Source organism: Anser brachyrhynchus (genome assembly GCF_964034855.1).
Source record: "Anser brachyrhynchus genome assembly, chromosome: 15".
NCBI classification, from domain to species: Eukaryota; Metazoa; Chordata; class Aves; order Anseriformes; family Anatidae; genus Anser; species Anser brachyrhynchus.
Genome location: NC_137733.1, coordinates 10,528,984 through 10,548,832, shown reverse-complemented (window position 1 = coordinate 10,548,832; position 19,849 = coordinate 10,528,984). Strand labels below are relative to the sequence as shown.

The window sequence follows — 19,849 nt, the reverse complement described above, 5'->3', positions numbered from 1 at the left end:
ATTTATTGCTGGAATACAATAAATGTATTCTCTATTCAGAGCAACAGATTTGAAGCGATTAAATTTACACCTACTGACTACAGCAATTTATTAAAAGGATCCATAGTGAATATACTGTAGTTTGTCAAAAATGAATAATAAGAACTCACAATTTCCGTCTGTGTTCTATAGGATACAATAAAGCTTGAAATCGCTGGAATATCTGGACACTGGTATTACTCAGGAGATGCAGCACAAATGCAGCCCTGCATAAGAAGAACGATGCCCTCTTCCATCTTTTCATCCCACCGATCCCCTAAATATTTGAACAGGGGGATGGCTTTATTGATGCACCATTTGATTAAGCCAGGCTTAGCTCTCAAACGTAAATGAATTCTTGTTTGTAAAGACCTAATGCTTTCATATCTGATGCCATTATGTCTCTAGTACCAATTACCGTATTAATTCAGCTTACTTTTCTACAGTTCTCATTATTGCCAATGCTTTGCTGTTGGCAATGTCTAATGTCTTAACAAGGGAAGAAGGGATCCTTCTGAGTTCCTGAGTCTGAGTGCATGGCCTGGAGACATGAACTCTGCATTTGGACAATACCCAAACGCACATCAGCCCCTTTATCATGCTCTAGTTTCCACAGAACAGAAGCCTGAGCACACAGACTGGCCTGGAGCAGTGGCAAGTTGTGAGCAGTTCTTGATCTCTGCAATCGGAGGAGCACAGAGGGAAATCACTCCTCACCAGGCACCTATAAATCAGACTGGGTATGGGCTTTGTGCACAGGGAAAACATCTCTGAGAGTCAGTTTTATGTCAGTTAGCACTTAGGTTTTTTGAAACCTATATATCCTTGAAATATATATATCCTTGGCAAGCAACTCTGCCAGAAAAATCAAAGGCACTGCATTGTTCAACAATATCCGTACTAGATTAGTATATGCGTGAATAATGACCCAATTCTTATTTCATACTTCTGTAATTACATAACTGCAAGGGGTTGTTTCTCTTTCCAGTGGGATATGCTGTTTACACTGTGTGAGAAGTAATAAACAAGAATATACAGACAGGCTCCAAAACATCTGAGTTAATTTCAAACATTTGAAAGCCTGCTGCAACTGATGATTATTTATAGTGCCTATAAACCGTAGTTATGGAGCACGACTGCACTGGGCTACACAGTGTAAAAACACAGACCACTGACAACTCCTGTAACAAGGACCTCTCTAGGGCTGTTCATGTCTGAGAGCTGCAGAACATCACACAAAACAATACAGCAGATAAATATTGAACACAACTTCTGTTTTCTGCATGTATCTTCGCTTCCAACTTAGCTAGAGAAGATTGCTTTGACATAACTGATTTTATTTTCTACTCAAGAAGCATGATTATCCTACGCATACATTTTTATTGGTGATTTTATTAGGATACTTCCAAAAATAGGTAACCTTTTTGCTTCAGAACTTATGTAGAAAAATTACTCCTTTTACATGCTTCCTGACGCTTGCTGCATGTAATTTTTAAACTATTGAAAGAATCATCTGATGGTTCAAGTACTTTATCCATTTATGAATGATTCCATCGGATTTAATAGATCCAGGAATCTAGCATTTCAGGAGTCATTCAATGTGATTTCTCTCTTCAGAAAAAAACAAAAAAAAAAAACACTTTTTTTTTTACATCACCACATAGCCATTTTCAGAAAGAAACAAATGGAAACTGATTTTTTGTAATTCATTTAACTCTGTAAAAATACAACAAATGTTATTTGGTATATTACCCAGGTACAGCCTCCCCACCCCATAGCAGCAGTTTTGGTGTTCTTTTTTTTCAGTATTTTACTGAAGAGTAGTTAGAATGTGTCCATAGATGTTAGTTTAAGTAATATATACCTAAAACCACTTACAACTATTTCCAGATCACTCCAAGAGTTATGTTCCTAGAATGACAGCAGCATGATGCATTAATGCAATTACACTAAATTACATTCATACAATTTCTTTCATCTCACATATTCCTAAAGCAAATGACAAGCTGACTGGATATCGCCCTTGCACTATGTGCATGTCATTCTTCACATGCAACAGGTTATACACATTATATGAGGTGATTTCTATTCCTTGACTGCTAACTATGGATATCCATATCATAGACAGCCAGGGAGAACGATCAAAAGCATATACAGAGGCAGCAAATCAGATTTATTTAAATCAAAATGGGCATTCACAACTGTTTAGTGTATTTTTGTTATTCTGCTGCACGTGATTCACATCAGCACTCAAAGAACAATGACAGGAATATTACAGAACAATTAGAGATGACCTAAAATACAGCTGCTCAACCTGGGGAAGTAACTTCAGGTGCCAGAGAGGTTAAGATAAAAAATGGGAAAAATAAAAGGAGAAGAGCTTTCCATTACAGAAACCTCCAGAAGTCAGTAAGACTTGAGGAAAATGAAATGCCCAAGTGCCAGGGTTTAAAATTGCCTTTAGTGGTAACCTGACCACCTGAAGGGATATCTTCTCCTTACTTTTTAATACTTCCCTAGTTCCTCTCCCTGCCAAATTGGATGGCAGCTGTATTTGATGTAAGAAGGTAAAAATGACCAGACAGATGTTTTTGCAATCTCTAATGTAAGGCTTGCAACTAAAATGGTTGGTGGAGGCTGGCTGTAAACAGAGTTACATGATCCTTGTGCATTTCATCCCGCCAGCCAGTGCACATGTTCTGGATCTCTAGTGCCTCCAATCTCACTACAGAAGCGACTCCAAAATTTGTTGGAGTCTGAGTGCAGCTAAGCAGACTAGAGCCATAAATCATTTGATGTTCATGCTTTATCCTTAAAATTTCAGAGAGCAAAAGGAATCACGTTCTTACAGCCTCTTAGAAAACAAAGCACACTTTAAAAGATTGCATCCTTATGTGATGCACATACAAAAGTTCAAACTAATGGCAGGAGTCCACAGGCATTAAGGGAAATAACAGCAATCAATGCTATTTTTAAAGGGAAGAGTGGGGGCGAGGGGTTAACATATGTGGAATTAGCTCTAGGCAAATTGAGAAGCCATTGCATCTAAAATCAAATACATTCTCTGAAATAGACACCAGAGCCCAAATTCCCATGTAGACTCCTGCAGTCCAAGAGTTTCAGCAGAATTTGGCCTTCCTCTTAACTTAGCTTCATTAGGTCATATCATGCCATCGATTTTTATGTTGGATGCCCTACTTACTTCACATCAGTTGTTGGCACTATGTAGGCAATTTTCCGAATTGGATGGGGAGAAAAGGGTGGTGTGTGCACAAGGGTGAGGAATTTTTTTTCCCATGTGGAATAAGTCATTTCTTAGAACAGTTTGAGGGGGGAAAGTGGTATTTGTATCCCTTCTGCCAGATGTCACTAGTGGCAACAAGAGCCAGGATTAAATATCTATCTATCAAATTCTTCCTGAAATTTTTAAGCACCAGTTGGTTAGCAACCCATTCAGAAACCTGGGAAAACTGGCTATCTTCTACAGCCATTCTTAACCAATAGTTCCTTACCTAATGACAATAATCTCTGACTCTGAAACTTTTTGATGGAGGACAAACATACAGAATCTGTAAAAAGAAAAAAAAAAAACCTTGTAGCAATATATTTTAGTGTTTATATGCAGTAAGTGAAGCAATGTCCGCTCCTTGCACACTTTTACAATAGTCTTTTGTCTATTTTTCATCAGCTGCTGTCAATGTCAGATGGACTAAGGTCTCACAGACACCCCATTTGCCCCTTTTCTTGCCTCACACAGCAATTTGTCAGTGTTTGTCCTCAGTGCTTGGTTAGGATTGCCTTTCATCTTAGAAGGAAATGCTTCTGAAACAAAAGATGCTTTGATACTCTCTCCGACATTAAGACAGTCTCTGCACTGTCACATCTTACTGTGCCACCACCTCAGGCTGTGATGCCAACTGCACTGTCATCCCTTGCCATCCCTCACCCCGGCCGTAATGCCATCTTGTGCTCTCATCCACGACTTGTTTTCTATCGTTCTGCTGCCTGAAACCACAAACCAGATCCAAGCTGACTGGGTCCTCATCCAGTTAGGCTACACGGTTCATGAACGAAAACTGAGATATCAAGTTGTTTCTACTTTATCTTAAAAAAGGTGAAAGGCACAAGGGAACACTTGGAAACAGCACGGGGGAAAAAAAAATCCTAAAAATGAGTTACTTAAAAGAGATTGGAAGGTAGGTTACCAAATTGCACAGACACTCCTCACGTATTGTTCCCTGCAGCGATGCTGCTATCAAAATTTTTCTCTCTATTCTGAAAGCAAAGATCTTTCATGTAGGGCTCAGAAGCTTTTGTCTGAGACAGCTGGGTGGATCACAACCCCTTTGCTTCATACATACGCGACTAAACAGGATGTCAGAACCTTACAGAATTCGAAGATTTTCTCTGGAAACATACCAGACTAAATACCCTCCCCCAACCAACTGTTCCCATGGATTGACATAATATTATTTTACCTCCTGTAGCAACATATTCACTGTGTGTTTTTTTTTTTTTCAAAATGACAGCAAACCAGACATTCTGAGACAATCTGACTACTGTTTTCCCTAAATGGTTTGCTACACAAACAATATTTGAACAGGACATTTTTAATTTTTTTTCTGTTTAGTTCTCTAATGATTAAACCCTATCACATGCAGTGTCTACAGATAAGATAGCAAGTCATCACATTTAAACATTAAAGGCATCTCTTCAGAAGCTAGTACCGCTTCATTTGATCTGACTCCTCAGATCAAGCATATCAGATAGGGTTTTTTTTCTCTCTGCCCTACATCATGTGGAGAAGTTGGTATTTTCTGCCTAAATCAGAAGAAATTTAATATGACTCAGTCCGTTTCGTGTATATAGCCACTTATCTTGTTTCGTTTGCAAATATCGTATGTATTCTCTTGAGATAAAAATAGTGCAAGATGATTAGTTAGGCAAGTTCATTTGACACCATTCCCCCTTCGTGACGCTGAAATCTAAAATCTGTATATGGTATACAACTTAAAGTATATATATGCAAGCTCAGCTCTGGGAGAGCCACACAGCAAGTACTTTCCTTCCAGCCGGACGGCTTCCTTATCCCATCAAGACGACCACAAAGGTAAGCTGATTAGATCCTCTGCTTTCAGAAACACAAAAGCAAAATGCTCCCTAAATGGAAAGCACCTATGCAATTAAAATATATATTCTTATACCAGCTTCCAGTGTGCCATACTTTACAAGGTCCCATAGAACAGAATGAGCATCCAGGCTGCAGGACGCAAAAAGACAGACCAGTGCCCTTCACAAAACCTGAGACCCTGCTGCAATTTTTAGTTTTTCCTTCAACTCTTCCCTGTTTTTGATCCTGTCAGCAGTGAGAATTAGGTGAATGGCAGAGCTCCAAATTACCTTGCCTAAAACTGAGAGGGGGAAATACTCTGCACAAGAAGCCACTGGGACCAAATAATTGCTAGCAAAACAGAAGTAACTTATCTGCCTTAGCTGGAGAAATGCTCCTTGCCATCAACACGGATTTGTCCCATTGTCTCCTTAGATCTTCTGAGACATTCAGAAAGAAACTGCAAAGACTGACAATTTCTTCTGCTGCAATCAAACAGGTACGGAGGTATCTCTTTCATATTCTGGGCAAAGTTTCAACCAATGTGTAGATCTCAAATCAATGTACAGACTATAAATGTTTACCAGCATTGACTTCCTCCTAACCAATGCTGCTTTCCAAACTTAGACAGGATGGATGATGCTGCTGAAGATCGGTTAGGAATTCAGGAGAAGAGATTTCTGTTCTTTTGTGGTTTTCAAAAATAACTTTTCAATGCCTCAGTCCCTCTTCCTTAATTAACATGAAGCTACCTCACAGTAACGTTGCAAGTTTTAAGTTGCACCCAGTCTGCACTGGAGTGTGCTACGAAACTGCAGATGCATTGATGCTGTATTCACACTACAATAACTGAGAAATTCAGGCTTTGTAGCATTTTCTACTACTTTGGCAAACAGACTGTTGCAGCTGTTGGTGGTTGACTGAGACAAAGAGTATCTTTTGTCAAATGTTGCTCTATCAGAAGAAAATGCCTCCACCATTCTATTAGGAATAAGATTTAAGTCTCAATAAGTCTGTTCAATATACTGGAATGCCAAAACGTGGATAAAAATCTGGTTTATTACCATCTACACCAAAACAAAACAAAACAAACAAACAACAAAACATAATTAAGACCCTTTTTTAAAAGCTACCATGAAATGTAGTCTTTTAACGATGCAGCAGCCCAGCCGACCAAATTTAGAGTGTCACTACATTTATTGTGTGCAGGTAAATAGAAGAGATTACCCTCTGATTTTAGATTTTCTTGAAAAGAGTGGGATTATTATTGTTCATTCTACACTATTATTTTTATTCTTGTAAAGATCACTGCATTTATAGACAATAATACCAGATTTATTTATGTTTTTAATTCCGATTAAATTTATTCCAGATGTAGTTCTAGGACATACTTGGCCCTATCTTTTATGTATGCTGTAAATAAATGCTGAATTTAATTGAGTAATAATGCAGCTCCAGGAAAACCCACAAAGAATTCATGAAGTTCTGTGGTGCTAGCCACCTTTGATTTGCTCTCCCAGTGCAATAGAGGCATCAGATCTTCCTGAAGCCCCCCACTCCCGCATGCAGAATTCCTCCCTCATTACCCAGCTTTAAGTGGAAGCACCTGCTGCAGACATCTGTTACAGAACACTCCCCTTACAATTAGATGAATAATGTCTCCCCTATCACATACTGTCACAGCAGCAACTTCAAATAGAGCCATGAAAGAGGTAGAGAAGTCATTTTAATGACTAAGTAGCTCACTTTTAATTTATTTTACAGTTCAACAATGGCCATCACTGACATCCTTTCTGCTAAAGATATTGAATCTGCTCTCTCCAGCTGCCAGGGTAAGGAATGGTCTCTCTGCAGCCAGAAGATGCATATCATTTTTATGTCTTAAGATGGCATGCCTATCATTTTCCCCTTAGATTCCTTCCCTGTGAGATCTCATTGTGGCTACATTACCGTATAGCCCCTTGAATTCAGAAAGTCTTACAAGTGGATATTTGGTGGGTAACATTCCCCGAAACACAGAGAAGTAATTAAAGGGCCACAGTTTCAGTTAGTATCAAACTGCCTCTCAATTTCTAAACCTGTTGAAGATGTAACTGGCTATCCTTGTCCTTCAGAATGTCAAAAAAAAAAAAAAAAGCACCACAGCTTTCAGAATCCAACCACCATTTGTGAATCAATGACTAGTCTCAGTTCTCTTAGAGTTCTTCCCTGGCAGGATCAAGCCTAATTTCCAAACGCTCAGTGAGCTAGTTCGAGACTGCAGCTTACTTAACTTTCTATCAAATTCTTCACTGAAGTAAAAGCAAACATGCAATGTTAGGAGTTGGTCTGTAAGCCACAGTAGCACCCTCTAAATATTTATTATTAATTGCATGACACAGATTGAAAAGATCCTGATTTAGCAGGATGTGCATTGTAGCAGAAAATGTCAAACTAGCTGAAAGGATATATGACCACAGGCACAGAGTAATTAAAAAGGGAAACTATCCACTATATCATCTTCCTTGCTACACTGAAGAACAAGAGGAACAGGGGCAGGCTGATTTTTAAGAAAAGACATACATATTCCCAAGGAATACATCCAGTAGGAGCAACTTCAAGGGAAAATGTTTAAGAGGGTTTTGTTTCTTCCAGCTGCGGATTCCTTCAATTACAAGTCTTTCTTCTCCACGGTTGGTTTATCCAGCAAAACCCCTGATCAGATAAAGAAGGTTTTTGGAATCCTTGATCAGGACAAGAGCGGTTTCATCGAGGAAGAAGAGCTTCAGTAAGTACTGCTCAGCTGATGTATTTCTTTGAACAGCGTAAACCTTTGAACATTCTTGGTGTCCTAGAAGAACCTTGCTGTTATTTTTAAAACAAAATGCAGTACTTTGCCTTTCTTTGAATCCGGGTGGACTTCATCAGAAATTAAGAACAAGCATTACATTGCCTTTTTTTTTTTTTTTGGCATGGATTTAAGTTAGAAAATCAGAAATACCAACATGCCAAGGTCATTTCAGAGAACCAAACTCAAGCACATCACTCTACCCTGTTCAATTCCAGGCTGTTTCTGAAGAATTTCTCTTCAAGTGCCAGAGTCCTCACTTCTGCAGAGACCAAGGCTTTTCTGGCTGCAGGTGATACTGATGGCGATGGCAAAATTGGAGTAGAAGGTCAGACTTTTGGCAATTTCATCGAATTTATGTTTTAAAATGCATTCATTTAGCTGCATTTAAATGGTTGAATGAAGAATGCGTTGCAGCAATTTGGCCTGCTACTTTCTGATACAATTTTTATACTAGCAAATAATCCTCTGTTTTCATAGCCTTATTTCTGTTTGGTCTCTATTGTAGCAAAAGCACATTTAAGCCCAATGTAGAACCTGTTCTTTCAACCCATAACAACAGTTTTGGGGTTAATTTCTACAGTGCATCTGATCCACAGGCTCAGTGTGATGGATTTTTAAAATATTCTGAACATCTGTTCATTCTCTATATTTTCATTTCAGCAGTGGATGCTTTGCACTTCTGGTCATATGCCACTTTCACTTTTAAACAACTTCCAACTACATAAACTTATTTATCTACCACTTTCCAAGGCTGGCCACTACTAGTGAGTGGATAATTTAGTAAAGTAAAGTAAAACTGGTATTTTTTTTAAATCTAGAACTGCTACAAGGCAGCACATAATTTTCTGCTGGAGAACTATCTGATATTTGCAAATTTCACTGGGCAGTCCTTCTGTGAGAAACTAAATCAAATTCCTCACGAAACCTCACAGAGATGATGTGAACCAGCCAGGACATTTCTTTTAGAAATTGCAGCAGAGGAAAATAGGGCATTAGACATCATGTATTAGAGATGAAGTCACTGAAAACGGGGCTGTCTTAGCTGAACTAGGACAGGTGGCAATAACTCCAACAGACACACGTGCTAATCTTAGCCAGAGTTTGGGAGGAGAGGGAGACACTGTTGGAGGAATCTGCTTTAGCAGCAGCTTTTGCAGCTTCTGTTTATGAGCCCCAAATAGAGCGTTATATTACGCTTAGCTATTAACCATCAAATTTCCCATTCTGAAATTACGTCACTACTAATATTTTTTCTTCGGAGTAATAAAATCAAAAAAAAACCACCCTCACATTGAAAGCTACAGGCTTGACCTAATTAATTCATTCTCTGCTGCCTTAGCTATTATCAGACTTTGTAAATGGGTTAAAGATAGTTTACTTTTAACTCAGGATTTCCTACAAATACGAATTTACAGACGCGCTCCTCTCTGCACATGTTCTTTTTAAGGAGTGAAAAATCTGTCACGCCCCCAGAATCTCAGTTTAGCAGTAGCTTGTGCAGTGTTATAATAATTTTGGGAGCCCTCCATGGCTAGGAGTTTAGGACAATTTTATCTACCTTTTTTTAAGGGTGTTAATAAGCACTTCCATCTAGTTTTATTCCCTGCCTTTCTCATTTTCTTTCTTGACAGAATTCCAATCTCTGGTGAAGGCATAAACAGCATTAGACCAAAGGCAGCCTTGGACTGACTCTTCTAATTACCTCGTCCAACAAGCACTTCGCACTCAGCATGTGTTTGTACATTTTTATATTGTTTCAGGCATTAGCAATTCCCCATACACCAAGTTCACACACAGGATTGCTGAGAAATCTTGCAACGTACAGATGTTTTGGTGACACGGCATTGTTACATTTCCATTGTAAAGAAGGCACTTTGTCATTTTCAACTCCTAGTGTTGAAATCGTGGCTGGAAGATGGGACAAAAAAACATTTTAAAAAAATGGGGAAGAGCTTCTTTTTTTTTTTTTAATTTATTTTGGTTTTGTTTAGGTTTTCCATCTCTGTACTTTACCATGCTGACTTGCCAGACACAGTTTTGATGTTCTTAAACAATATGACATCTTTTAAGGCTTAATTGTCCTGATTTTGTTGAGTTTTATTTCTACTTAATTCTCTGATCCTTTAGGAAAAGCAATGCCAACAAGATAGCTCAAAATAATTTATATTCAGTTCCAGACCTGAGACTCTGAGAAAAAATTTAAGAGGAGCTGACACATAGCTCAAAGCACGGAATAAATTTGTGGCTAATTTTACAAAATGAAGCACTAGGCTACAGCATACATCGTCAGAAAGTGTTTATGGCCTAAAATGTAACTCTCCCTCAAGAAGATTTATCTTCCATGAAACCTAAGGCAGCTGTGAGACAGAGGAGAAGGTTCTAATCCCATATCTGACACTGTCACAAGTCACAGTGCCTTGATGACACGGGCCAGGCCTGGAGGTTTTTCTGTTAATCATGAGCATGTTGCTTGTTACCTCTTAATACCTACTAAACAATAATACTTCATCACATTTGTGAATTTCTGTGTTCACTACAGATGAAAAAACAGCCAGCCTTGCTATTTGATTATCTTAAAGTGAAGCAGAGTACAAATACTAACTGTCTTATGCAGCTAAATAACAGCCATTACTCAATTATTTCATTTATTATAATGAATAATCATCTATATAACCCATTATATTAGCAATTTACTTAGGTATGAAAATCACAAAGAGCTAGTCCTTCCTTTCCTTTGATAAGTGTCTTACATGGTTTAGAGCTAGTTATAGCATTGTTTTCATTAATGGACAAAGTAAATATTATTCATGGTTAAATACAGAGCTCAGTAGACTGAGTAGATGCTATGCATTTCTGGATGAGTGGGTTGGAAATTTCCCCACCAACATTTAGTTGAGACCTCTCCCATCTACCATGACTTGGTTCCAGCTCAGAAGTAGACTGTCATTTTAATCCTCCCCGCTGAAACTGGGTGATAATTATAACATAATTTGGCAGCTGTTTTGAAGAAGAGCAGAAACAAAGCCTGCTGGAACTTTTATGTAACATTCAGTGCTGGCATTTCTATGAATTGCGAGATGATTATGTGAGGCAAGTGCAGCTCACTCATACCCAGGCATGTAAGAGAGCTGTTCGGCAGATTTAAGACTGCATTAGCAAAAGAGGAATTCTAGCAATCAGATTCACTGAAGCCTTGGCAGAATTATAATGAATATAAATCTTAATTCTATCCCCAATGCCTTTGATGTTAAATCTGGGCTTAAATTATAGCTGCTGTTAAATAGAGCACTGAAATATTTTGCATAATGATGAGACTGGTGGTTCCTTTTACCTTATTCATTTTCCTATCTGCTGAAGAAACAAGCCAGAGCAATCCAGACCTGCAGCAGTATACAGAGATAACACATATATTAGCTCTTCACACTGCTAATCATTAAAATATCATGTCATTAATTCACAAGCAGATGGCACACACAATACACTAAGTGACAAGCCTGACATTTTATTCGTTGCACACCTGAAAGTTTCATGTGGAATGCAAGGAATGCAAGACTATCCTGTATTTCAGAGATGTTAAACAACTGCATGTCAGTCCCTTCTGTTGCCACAAGGGGGGAATTAAGTACTTCTATGAATTAAGCAATTTTCATGTATATTGCAAATTTAAGTAAAACTTAGAGAACTTTGTTCATGAGAAAATCCATCCTTCTTCAAACAGTAACTCCTGGTAACAAGATGAGTTTTAAATTTTACTAAAGCCATCCAGACATTTCATTAAGAAATTACAATAAAACTCAAAGTCCTCAATTTCAAAAAAAGCTCATAGACTGTTCATCAAAAACAATGCTTAGTCCCTGTTAAGTCTTCCCTAGGATGCACATTTTTAGAGCTGGACTAAATTAGAAGAAAATAAATTCCAACAAGAGGAAACAACTTCTTTTGTGTGACAGACGCATTAACAAATGAAAACAATACCTCCCATCTTCCATTTAAAGACATACTTTTACCAAGTATGGCACTACACAGACACGTGTAAGTGCCAACAGCAATTGGCTATATAGAAGTTTGAAAAAAACAACAACACATGATTAACCTTTATTATACATCCCAGATTATTCACCTGAGGAACGTACCAATCATCACTTAATGCCCATTGTTTTGTTGCGTATTGTCACAGAATAAACCAAGCAGCAGACGTAAGAGGAAAGGTCACATCATTCATTCACCAAACTACAGAAATTCATAAAAACATCTGTAAAGTAAAGTTTTCTAGGAAGGTTCATTTAAATTAGTTTAAATTCAGCCAGTGGCAACTTTCAAGTTTTTTTTTTTAGGTAATAGCAAGGAGCGCTCTCTCAACTTCATACTGCCATAGTGCTAGAGAAAACCTTTGTTTGCAGGATATGCCATCTTAAGTAGCAAAGAGACAAATGGTGATCTCACAATGTTACCACAACCAAGGCATAGGATCACAGAGTAATCTATGCCAGAAGAGAGTTCTGGTGGTCACTGGTGCAATCCCCTGACCAGAGGGCCAACTTAGATCATACTGCTCTAAGATGAGTTTGAGTATCTTCAAACACGGAGGCTCTATAACCTCTCTGATCAATCTGATAAGTAAGGATTAAATCCTCTGCATCAAGCTTTTATGAAAAAAGTACACAAATAAAACACTGATAAGTACACAGTTTAAACCCCATATTCTATTATAAATTGTTTATGCTACATCAAATCAGAAAGGATCTAACAACACCCCGTGTATCACACCAATAATCTGTTCTCAGTTTCTAGAGTAATTCCATCCTACTCAGTATAATACTGCTTCTTAATTCCCAGCATGAAGGAAATTTTATTTATATGTTTTACCTCCACTTAAGACAATTAAATATCGACCCAAAACATGAGCAGCAGATCTGAGTCCCACTGAGCCCAAAGACTGTGAGCTCTCAAACACACCTCAGCTGCATACAGTCCCCTCATTACCCTGTATCCTCCCAATACCTCTTGTGAAATAAAGACTTACTATCATCTCCTTAAGTGGGAAATCAATACATTTTGAATCAAAGAATTTTGATTGTCCTACACAAGCTCTTATAAGAAGGATATGGTGGGTCAGGGTTTGGAAACCTGTTCTCAAAACCCAACCTATTGCTCCAGACGCTGAATGCACCATCTCTCTTAAACTAAAATTTAGTTTGTCCTGATAAAGAAAGGATAAAGCAGCAGAACCATGCATGCAAAGGTAAAATATCCTGATATTTAATGGAAGCTGGCTGCCTAATAACTTCATGTTGCCAGAGAATATTCCAAGTGATTTTACCACCACACTGTTCCTTTGGAAATCCCAACCTAGAGCCATTTGTAAACTTCAGATTCAGTTTCAGCTCTCCAACTGTTCAAAATCTGGAGTTCATTTTCTAACAAGAGGACTGAGAGAGCACAGAAAGGGCAAGGGGATGTCAGAACATTCGTTACATGCACAGACTGGTAAAGTTTCTTCTTTGAGTTAGCAGCCAGCCCATGTGGAAAATCTTTGATGCAGCACCATCAGAGGCGCCTGGAGCCCTTCACCCAGTGTGGGCAGAGGGGGACAAGGCTGGATTCATTTCCTGGAATGTGTTACCAAAATAGATACATCTTGATTAAATCCCTGAACAGACATGTACTTCACATTTTTATGCTTAGTTGCTTGTATTTTTACAACATTATACTAAGTGGGTGCAGTGGAATTTGAACTTATTCAAAGTGTTTGTATTTTATGAAACTGAAACTCCACATTACTTTTGCTTGCAAGTACACACAGAAAACATTAGATTGGTATGGACTTTTAGGAAAACTTTCTGTACAGAAGGCCTAAGGAGAAAACTGTCTAACAGATGGGATATGGTTGCTCAATAACTTTTGATTTGCTTATCAACATGTCTTACACTCATGAAAACAAGAAAAATCAGAGCTTCTGTGTATCAAGCTCCAGAAAAGAAAATCAGATTACCACGTTGGTCACAATATGAAAAGAAGGTGCTCCTAGACAATGGCTTCCCCTTCAGTTACAAAGACAATGACCCTACAGTTCGAAGGGGAATTTGTCAAATTAAAATAGGCAAATGCCTGACTGAAAAAGAATCGCACTGGTTTCATCACACCTAGATGTTCATCAGCAGGTACTTCTCAGACACTAACTTCCTGCCCTAACTCCTGGGTTTCCACAACCAGTCTATCTCAGATTTGCAACGATCACCCTGACAGACTGTATTATCTAGCCAGCATAAAAAATATATACAGTAAAACCTGGTTTTGTTAAGTACTGAAATAATCTATTCTTCCAAACTATCATTATAGGAAGGTCTGGAATTATATTTGAGTTTTCGATTTAACTTTTTTATATTGCAGTCTTTCAGTTGGTTTGGTAGATTAGACTTTTATCTTTTAAATATCAGTTCTTTCCTCTTCTAGTCCTTCCTTATAAATGCCCACCTGTGAACGCATTCTCATTCTGGTTTTTGGTTCCCTCTCACCCAAAATAATCCTGGAGATTTCATGGCTGCACATAACTGCCTTTGGTGCCATCTACAGGCAAGCTCTAACCAACCACATAAACACTCAAAAAGTTGTATCAATAAATGCTTTGTAATCTCAGTGTGGTCTTCTGACAAGAACTGCTTCTTGAATGCTCAGAAATTCCAGCACAATTATTAGAGCCTCTCTGATCCCATGCCATATTCTCAATTATTTCCTAGGAACCTGACCCAAAGGCAAAGCTAGATTCCCAGACAGAAAGACTGGATCATTAAATTTATATATTCTCCGGTTCAGAATGAAAAGTCTTTAAAAATAACTTGCTCAGTTGATTTTATACAGTCCAGAAAGCTTTGCTTTCACAATGTTAAATTTACCATATAGCATAGGTTTAGAATAATACAGTTAGCACTCCTTGCCCGAGTTCATCTCTTGAAGAAATGATCCAAGAAAAACTAAGAAGTGCAAGATGAGGCTTTGTCTGTATTTTCACGTACATAACTGCTGAGAGAAAAGACAGCAGCTTTATGTTACATTGACCAAGTGTTAGGATTTATTTTATATGTAATGCCATTATTCAAAGACTATCTAAACCTACAACAATACTCTATGCGTATCTATAAATATGTGGGTGTGTAATGTTCACCCAATGGCTTTTTACACCATTGTAATTTCAGCCTTTCTCAAGGCCACTGAGTTCCAACAGATTTCATGAGATCGCCAAGTGGAGGGCCCAGCAAGAGAAAAGTTACAGCTTGTGCTTGGTCAGTGTTCAGATCCTTATGGAAGTTTATCTTCTCAATACAGAAAAGAAGAACCAAATATTACCGATTCCATTGCTCACATTTTCGCTTCTTACCTTTAACTGGTGCGTAGTGCTTTGTGCTGCTGAACGACTGATGGCTATCATTCTATAAATGGACACATTTACTATTATGATTTAAAATGTGTACCATGTAGTGAATTGATACTGAGCAAAATGTCTTCAGTATTAAACTTTTATAGTCTAAACTACATATTGCAGTAATTGAGTAACTGATCTTTATGTATGAGCTTATTAAAAATACCTCAGGCTGATTTATAATGGCAAGTTTTATCTACATGAGATTCTACTTGCATGTCAGTTATTTTTACTACATTTGTATCATCGTAGCATTATTTGAAGATTATTAAGGCAATTACAGGAGTAATGCTTCATGGGCAATTAGTGTCAGGATTGGACACTTGGAAGTCAAAGTCTACAATTAAGATATCCACTTGCAGCTATCATTTAAGTAGAAAAAAAAGTTCATTCACAGCTCAAAAATCACTCACTAGACTATAAGTAAGTACAAGTGAGATGATTTACTTTGATGTCACTAAACCTTATATATTGTGTAAAACACCATGCACATTCCTTTGGGATATAAATATCAATCTGATTAGCTAGCAGGTCTTGTTAGCCACAGTAACTTATCCCCTATGGTATCTGAGCCATCACGTGGCTCCAGGACTTCTGTAAAAGGTCAAGAGAGCTTAACTGAGATCTATATAAGTCATTATCTCTGTCATCTGAAAAACAATCAAGTCAAGAGGACTCTGCAGATCTTTTACCTTAAAGATTTTTCTGTTCTTGGCGTGGGAAAAACTAAGCTGCAAGGTGAACTGAATCTTTCCTCTGGGAGCTTTTCAAGTCATCCCAATGATCCATGCAAAAAAATGCATGGAAATAACCAGAGATTCCACAATGTCATGCAGTTCTATAAATACATTTGGTTTCATCCTCAGCTTGTGCACCTGAAGCCATAACTAGAGATAACTCCAAGGCAGATGCACTGTGGATGGAATAGCCTGCTCCTGCAGGGTAGCTCCCTTGGTTTGCGCTGGGACCTACGTTACAAGTGTCCCACTAATCAAACCTGGCTGCCCACAAGGCAGTGTCAAAGGCTGGCAGAGCAAGATCAATGTGCACTCTACCCAATGTTATTTTTCATTTTACAGTAGCATGGCTCTTGCTGGTATCCTGACAGAAGCTGAAATTGCTGCTGGCCTACAGTGCTGCCAAGGTAAACTTTAACTTTTAAATTTGTTTTTTCAGTTTATATATCAAATTCGTCTTTATGTGTTACATTTCAAGACCCTCTTCTTCTCCTACCCTTCTCACTGAAGAAGGAAGATTTTCCACTGAGTTCAAAAGGATTTCACAAAGAACTTTTGAAATAGTCTGAAGGAATGAATCAGGCTTAATTTTTTACAGCTATTACCAACAACTCCAAACGCTTTCACGACTGAAGTATGTCTCACTCCTTTTTCCTCTCATCTTTAACAGACTTTTCCTGCAGAACTTCTCAGCCAGTGCCAGAGCTTTGACTAATGCTGAGCCCAAGGCATTCCCGGCAGCAGGTGACAGGAATGGAGATGGTAAAATTGGAGTGGATGGTAAGACCCCCTTTATGGAATGGAGTAATACCTGCTGTTGGGACTTCCTAGTGGCTAGCTCTAAGCAGCTGCCATGCTCCATACACTGGCTGTTACAGATCTGATTCTGAGGTGCTCAGCTTTGCTCTGTCGTAGAAAGGATTTAACACAGGAGTGTGTTTGTATTTTGCCCTCAGCTCTAGGTAGTCAGCCCCTTTTTTCATCTGCAGAGATTTCAGGACTGGAATCCAAACATATTTATAAAAACTTAGTATATAATTTCATTGCTTTATTATTGAACTATTGATACAATATGACACTTAAATGAAACATTTCTTATGTTTTAAATATCTATTATTATGAGTACACAATGTGCTACTTTTAAGGAATGATTATCAGATACGAGATACAGAAAGTACTTTTCTGAAGATGCAGTTATAAAATATGGTGTCATTTTATTGTTCTTTTCTTTCTTTTTCAGAGTTTCAAGCCCTCATCAAATCTTAACAGACACTCAAAATAAAGACCAAGATCTGTGCCATGAACGATCTTTCCCATTGCAAGCACATTATTTATTTATACATTTTGTACCTTGAAAGGTCACGAACAATTATCGGCACATGACTTCGTATTGCTAAAAAACGTATGAAGTAGCGCAAGCACTACCTACACAATGTTCCCCAGTGTTTTAGGCAGAAGCTCGCCTGGGAGACTGAATGGGAGTCCACTGTGTTCATCTGAATTTTGGTCTTTAAAGATCCTAGTAAAAATGTTAAGAGCAGGAGAAATTAAAAGTATCTCCGTGGGCCATTTAATTTTCAACATTTGCATAATAGCTAGCAAATGCTGTAAAAAATTTGAATTAATAAAATTTCTGGGTATAAAAACTGATTATGCTAAATGGCGATATTATACTTGCATATTCAAGAGATGTATTTAATAATCCATATGTTTTTACGTCATTCTTTATGCAACTGATTATGCTTCATAAACTAATTAAATGGCAGGACTTAGTGTTAATTAAGCTGTTAATTTTAATAAAAGATCAAATGCATCAAGATGAAATCTGATTACTGAAGCAGAAATACATTTAAAATTCTGCCAGGAATAACTCATCTTCATGTCCACCTGATGGCACTATTGTTCCACTTGAAAGAAGTTAAATCAGTATTCTGTCTGAATTAATTCAAGCCAGAACATTACTAGTATCCCGTTTGTTCACTTCTGTTTATGACTCAGTTTTGCCAGATTAAATTATCCCTGAACACAGAACGATAAAATTTTTGTTTTCCAAAGGAGTGGACCCTGTCCCTCAGAATCTGGGAGCTGGATGGAGGTCAGAAGTAAGGTCTGTGGTGCTGGTTTGCATCAGGAGAATATTTTTTGGTGGGTCCACTGAGGACACTGAATCCCCTTTTGTGGCAAATCCTATATGCAAGGCCCTTTCCTATCCCCTGTGCTAGACAAGTTGGTCAGCAGATCACATATGAAGCGTACCAGCTGTACTTACTAGCTAGTTACACACCATTGCTCCGAGAAACAAAGGAACATGACATAGGTCCACCTGCACAGAGCCAGGAGCCCAGAGTTCCTCTCTCTTTCAGTATGAGACTCAAAGGTCTGCACAAAGACAGCCAGAACAGAGATTCTGTATCTTTTAATCATATCAACAGAATTTACGCCACAATGAGTTCTTGTATGGTCAAGGTAAAGAGTATTAATTCCTACCACTATTCTAAATTATTTTTCCCCAGAAATCTTCTTGGAGGAAACATGTTTTCCAGCCCTCACAAGTGTAACTGCAGGCAAAGGGAGCTGCATTTTGGACACAGTAGCTAAAAAGCACTTTGAAAACTCAAGTCCCTGCCTCCATATTGACAAACTGGGGCATGTTGCCCCAAAGTAATCAATGTTCTGCTTTTCTCCATCTCATAACTGAGCATAACACAATGTCCACACCTCACAAGGTAAGTAAATGTATAAATATTTGTGAAGAAGGTGTAGTAAAATGAAGAGCACCATAAAAAAAGCTTACTGTGAAATTAATATATATTTTTTTCTTTACAGACAGATTGAAATAGCAAGAAGTAAATAAGGAATGAGAAAAATGCAAAATTCTGGACAGTTCACATTAACTGAACTTCATCCAGTTTGTGCACTGACTACATTAGAGTTCTGGTTAAAAAGTAAGAGTGTGATGATGTCATTACAAGTTGTCCATAATATATACACACCTGTCAAATTATATTACCTAATTACTATCAGTACTTACCTAGGCATTACAGTCTTTATGTTCTTTTTAGACTTATGTATATGATAAAAATAATTAGAATCCAAACATCCCTCTAAAAAATAAACAAAACAAAACAAAAACTGTCTTTTACCATTTGGAAAGGAAAAGATTTGGAACTCTTTGAAAGTCTTTCTTTGGGCATTAATCTTGCCAAAACCTGTCTGACTGTCTCAGATGGCATTTCTTGGAGCTACTTAAGAAGATGTTCTAGTACCTGTAGACCAAAATCTTAATTTCAAAATTATCTGCTAATGCTACAATGGTACTGATGCATAACATGTTTATAGTAAGACATTACAGAGAAGCAGGAAAATATTAATACAATGTTGGGAATCAATATAATGCTGGGGAAATTACAACAAAAAATTAAAGCAAGCTACATGACTTTAATGAATACTCAGTAATTTGTTCACGCCTTATGGATTAGCCAACAGATATCTCTCCATTAACTTTTATGAATTTAATCAAGGCCCTAATTTTATAGAAATTTTCTGAACAGTGAAAAAAGAATTATCCATCCAACGAATTCACATTTATTATTTCAGTGGCATCTCAGGAGAGTAATAAACTAATGAAATTCAGAGGAATTAGTAACTGTGGTCTGATTTGCAAGGCTAAAAGCTGTCATTGTCAGAAAATACTATGCATCTCATCTAATACTATGTTTTATATTTTCAGCACGTAA

The 19,849-nt window shown here is 37.8% G+C and overlaps 2 protein-coding genes and 1 long non-coding RNA gene across 5 annotated transcripts in view; 2 read left to right on the top strand and 1 right to left on the bottom strand.

The window, feature by feature from the left end:
• Positions 1 to 4,139: 4,139 nt before the first annotated feature.
• Positions 4,140 to 11,277, top strand: LOC308178272 (parvalbumin, thymic). 2 transcript variants are annotated; one of them, XM_080556683.1, is made up of 6 exons: positions 4,140 to 5,128; positions 5,564 to 5,627; positions 6,893 to 6,960; positions 7,763 to 7,895; positions 8,174 to 8,283; positions 9,590 to 11,277. In XM_080556683.1, the coding sequence occupies exons 3-6, from the start codon at positions 6,900 to 6,902 to the stop codon at positions 9,613 to 9,615; spliced, it is 330 nt and encodes a 109-aa protein (XP_080412809.1). In that variant the 5' UTR covers positions 4,140 to 5,128; positions 5,564 to 5,627; positions 6,893 to 6,899; the 3' UTR covers positions 9,616 to 11,277. The 2 variants fall into 2 exon arrangements, with proteins under 2 accessions (XP_080412809.1, XP_080412808.1); XM_080556682.1 differs by lacking the exons at positions 4,140 to 5,128; positions 5,564 to 5,627 and having other exon boundaries at positions 6,094 to 6,960.
• LOC308178278 overlaps positions 9,739 to 19,849 on the bottom strand; it is a 25,721-nt gene continuing 15,610 nt past the window's right edge. For both annotated transcript variants that reach the window (XR_013939666.1, XR_013939667.1), the window contains exons 3-4: positions 11,290 to 13,567; positions 9,739 to 9,866 (exon numbers count right to left, since the gene is read on the bottom strand). This is a non-coding gene — a long non-coding RNA (uncharacterized lncRNA). The remainder of the gene's footprint in view (positions 9,867 to 11,289; positions 13,568 to 19,849) is intronic.
• On the top strand, positions 16,300 to 17,086 carry LOC308178557 (parvalbumin beta-like). The gene is made up of 2 exons (XM_080557400.1): positions 16,300 to 16,529; positions 16,711 to 17,086. The coding sequence occupies exons 1-2, from the start codon at positions 16,459 to 16,461 to the stop codon at positions 16,994 to 16,996; spliced, it is 357 nt and encodes a 118-aa protein (XP_080413526.1). The 5' UTR covers positions 16,300 to 16,458; the 3' UTR covers positions 16,997 to 17,086.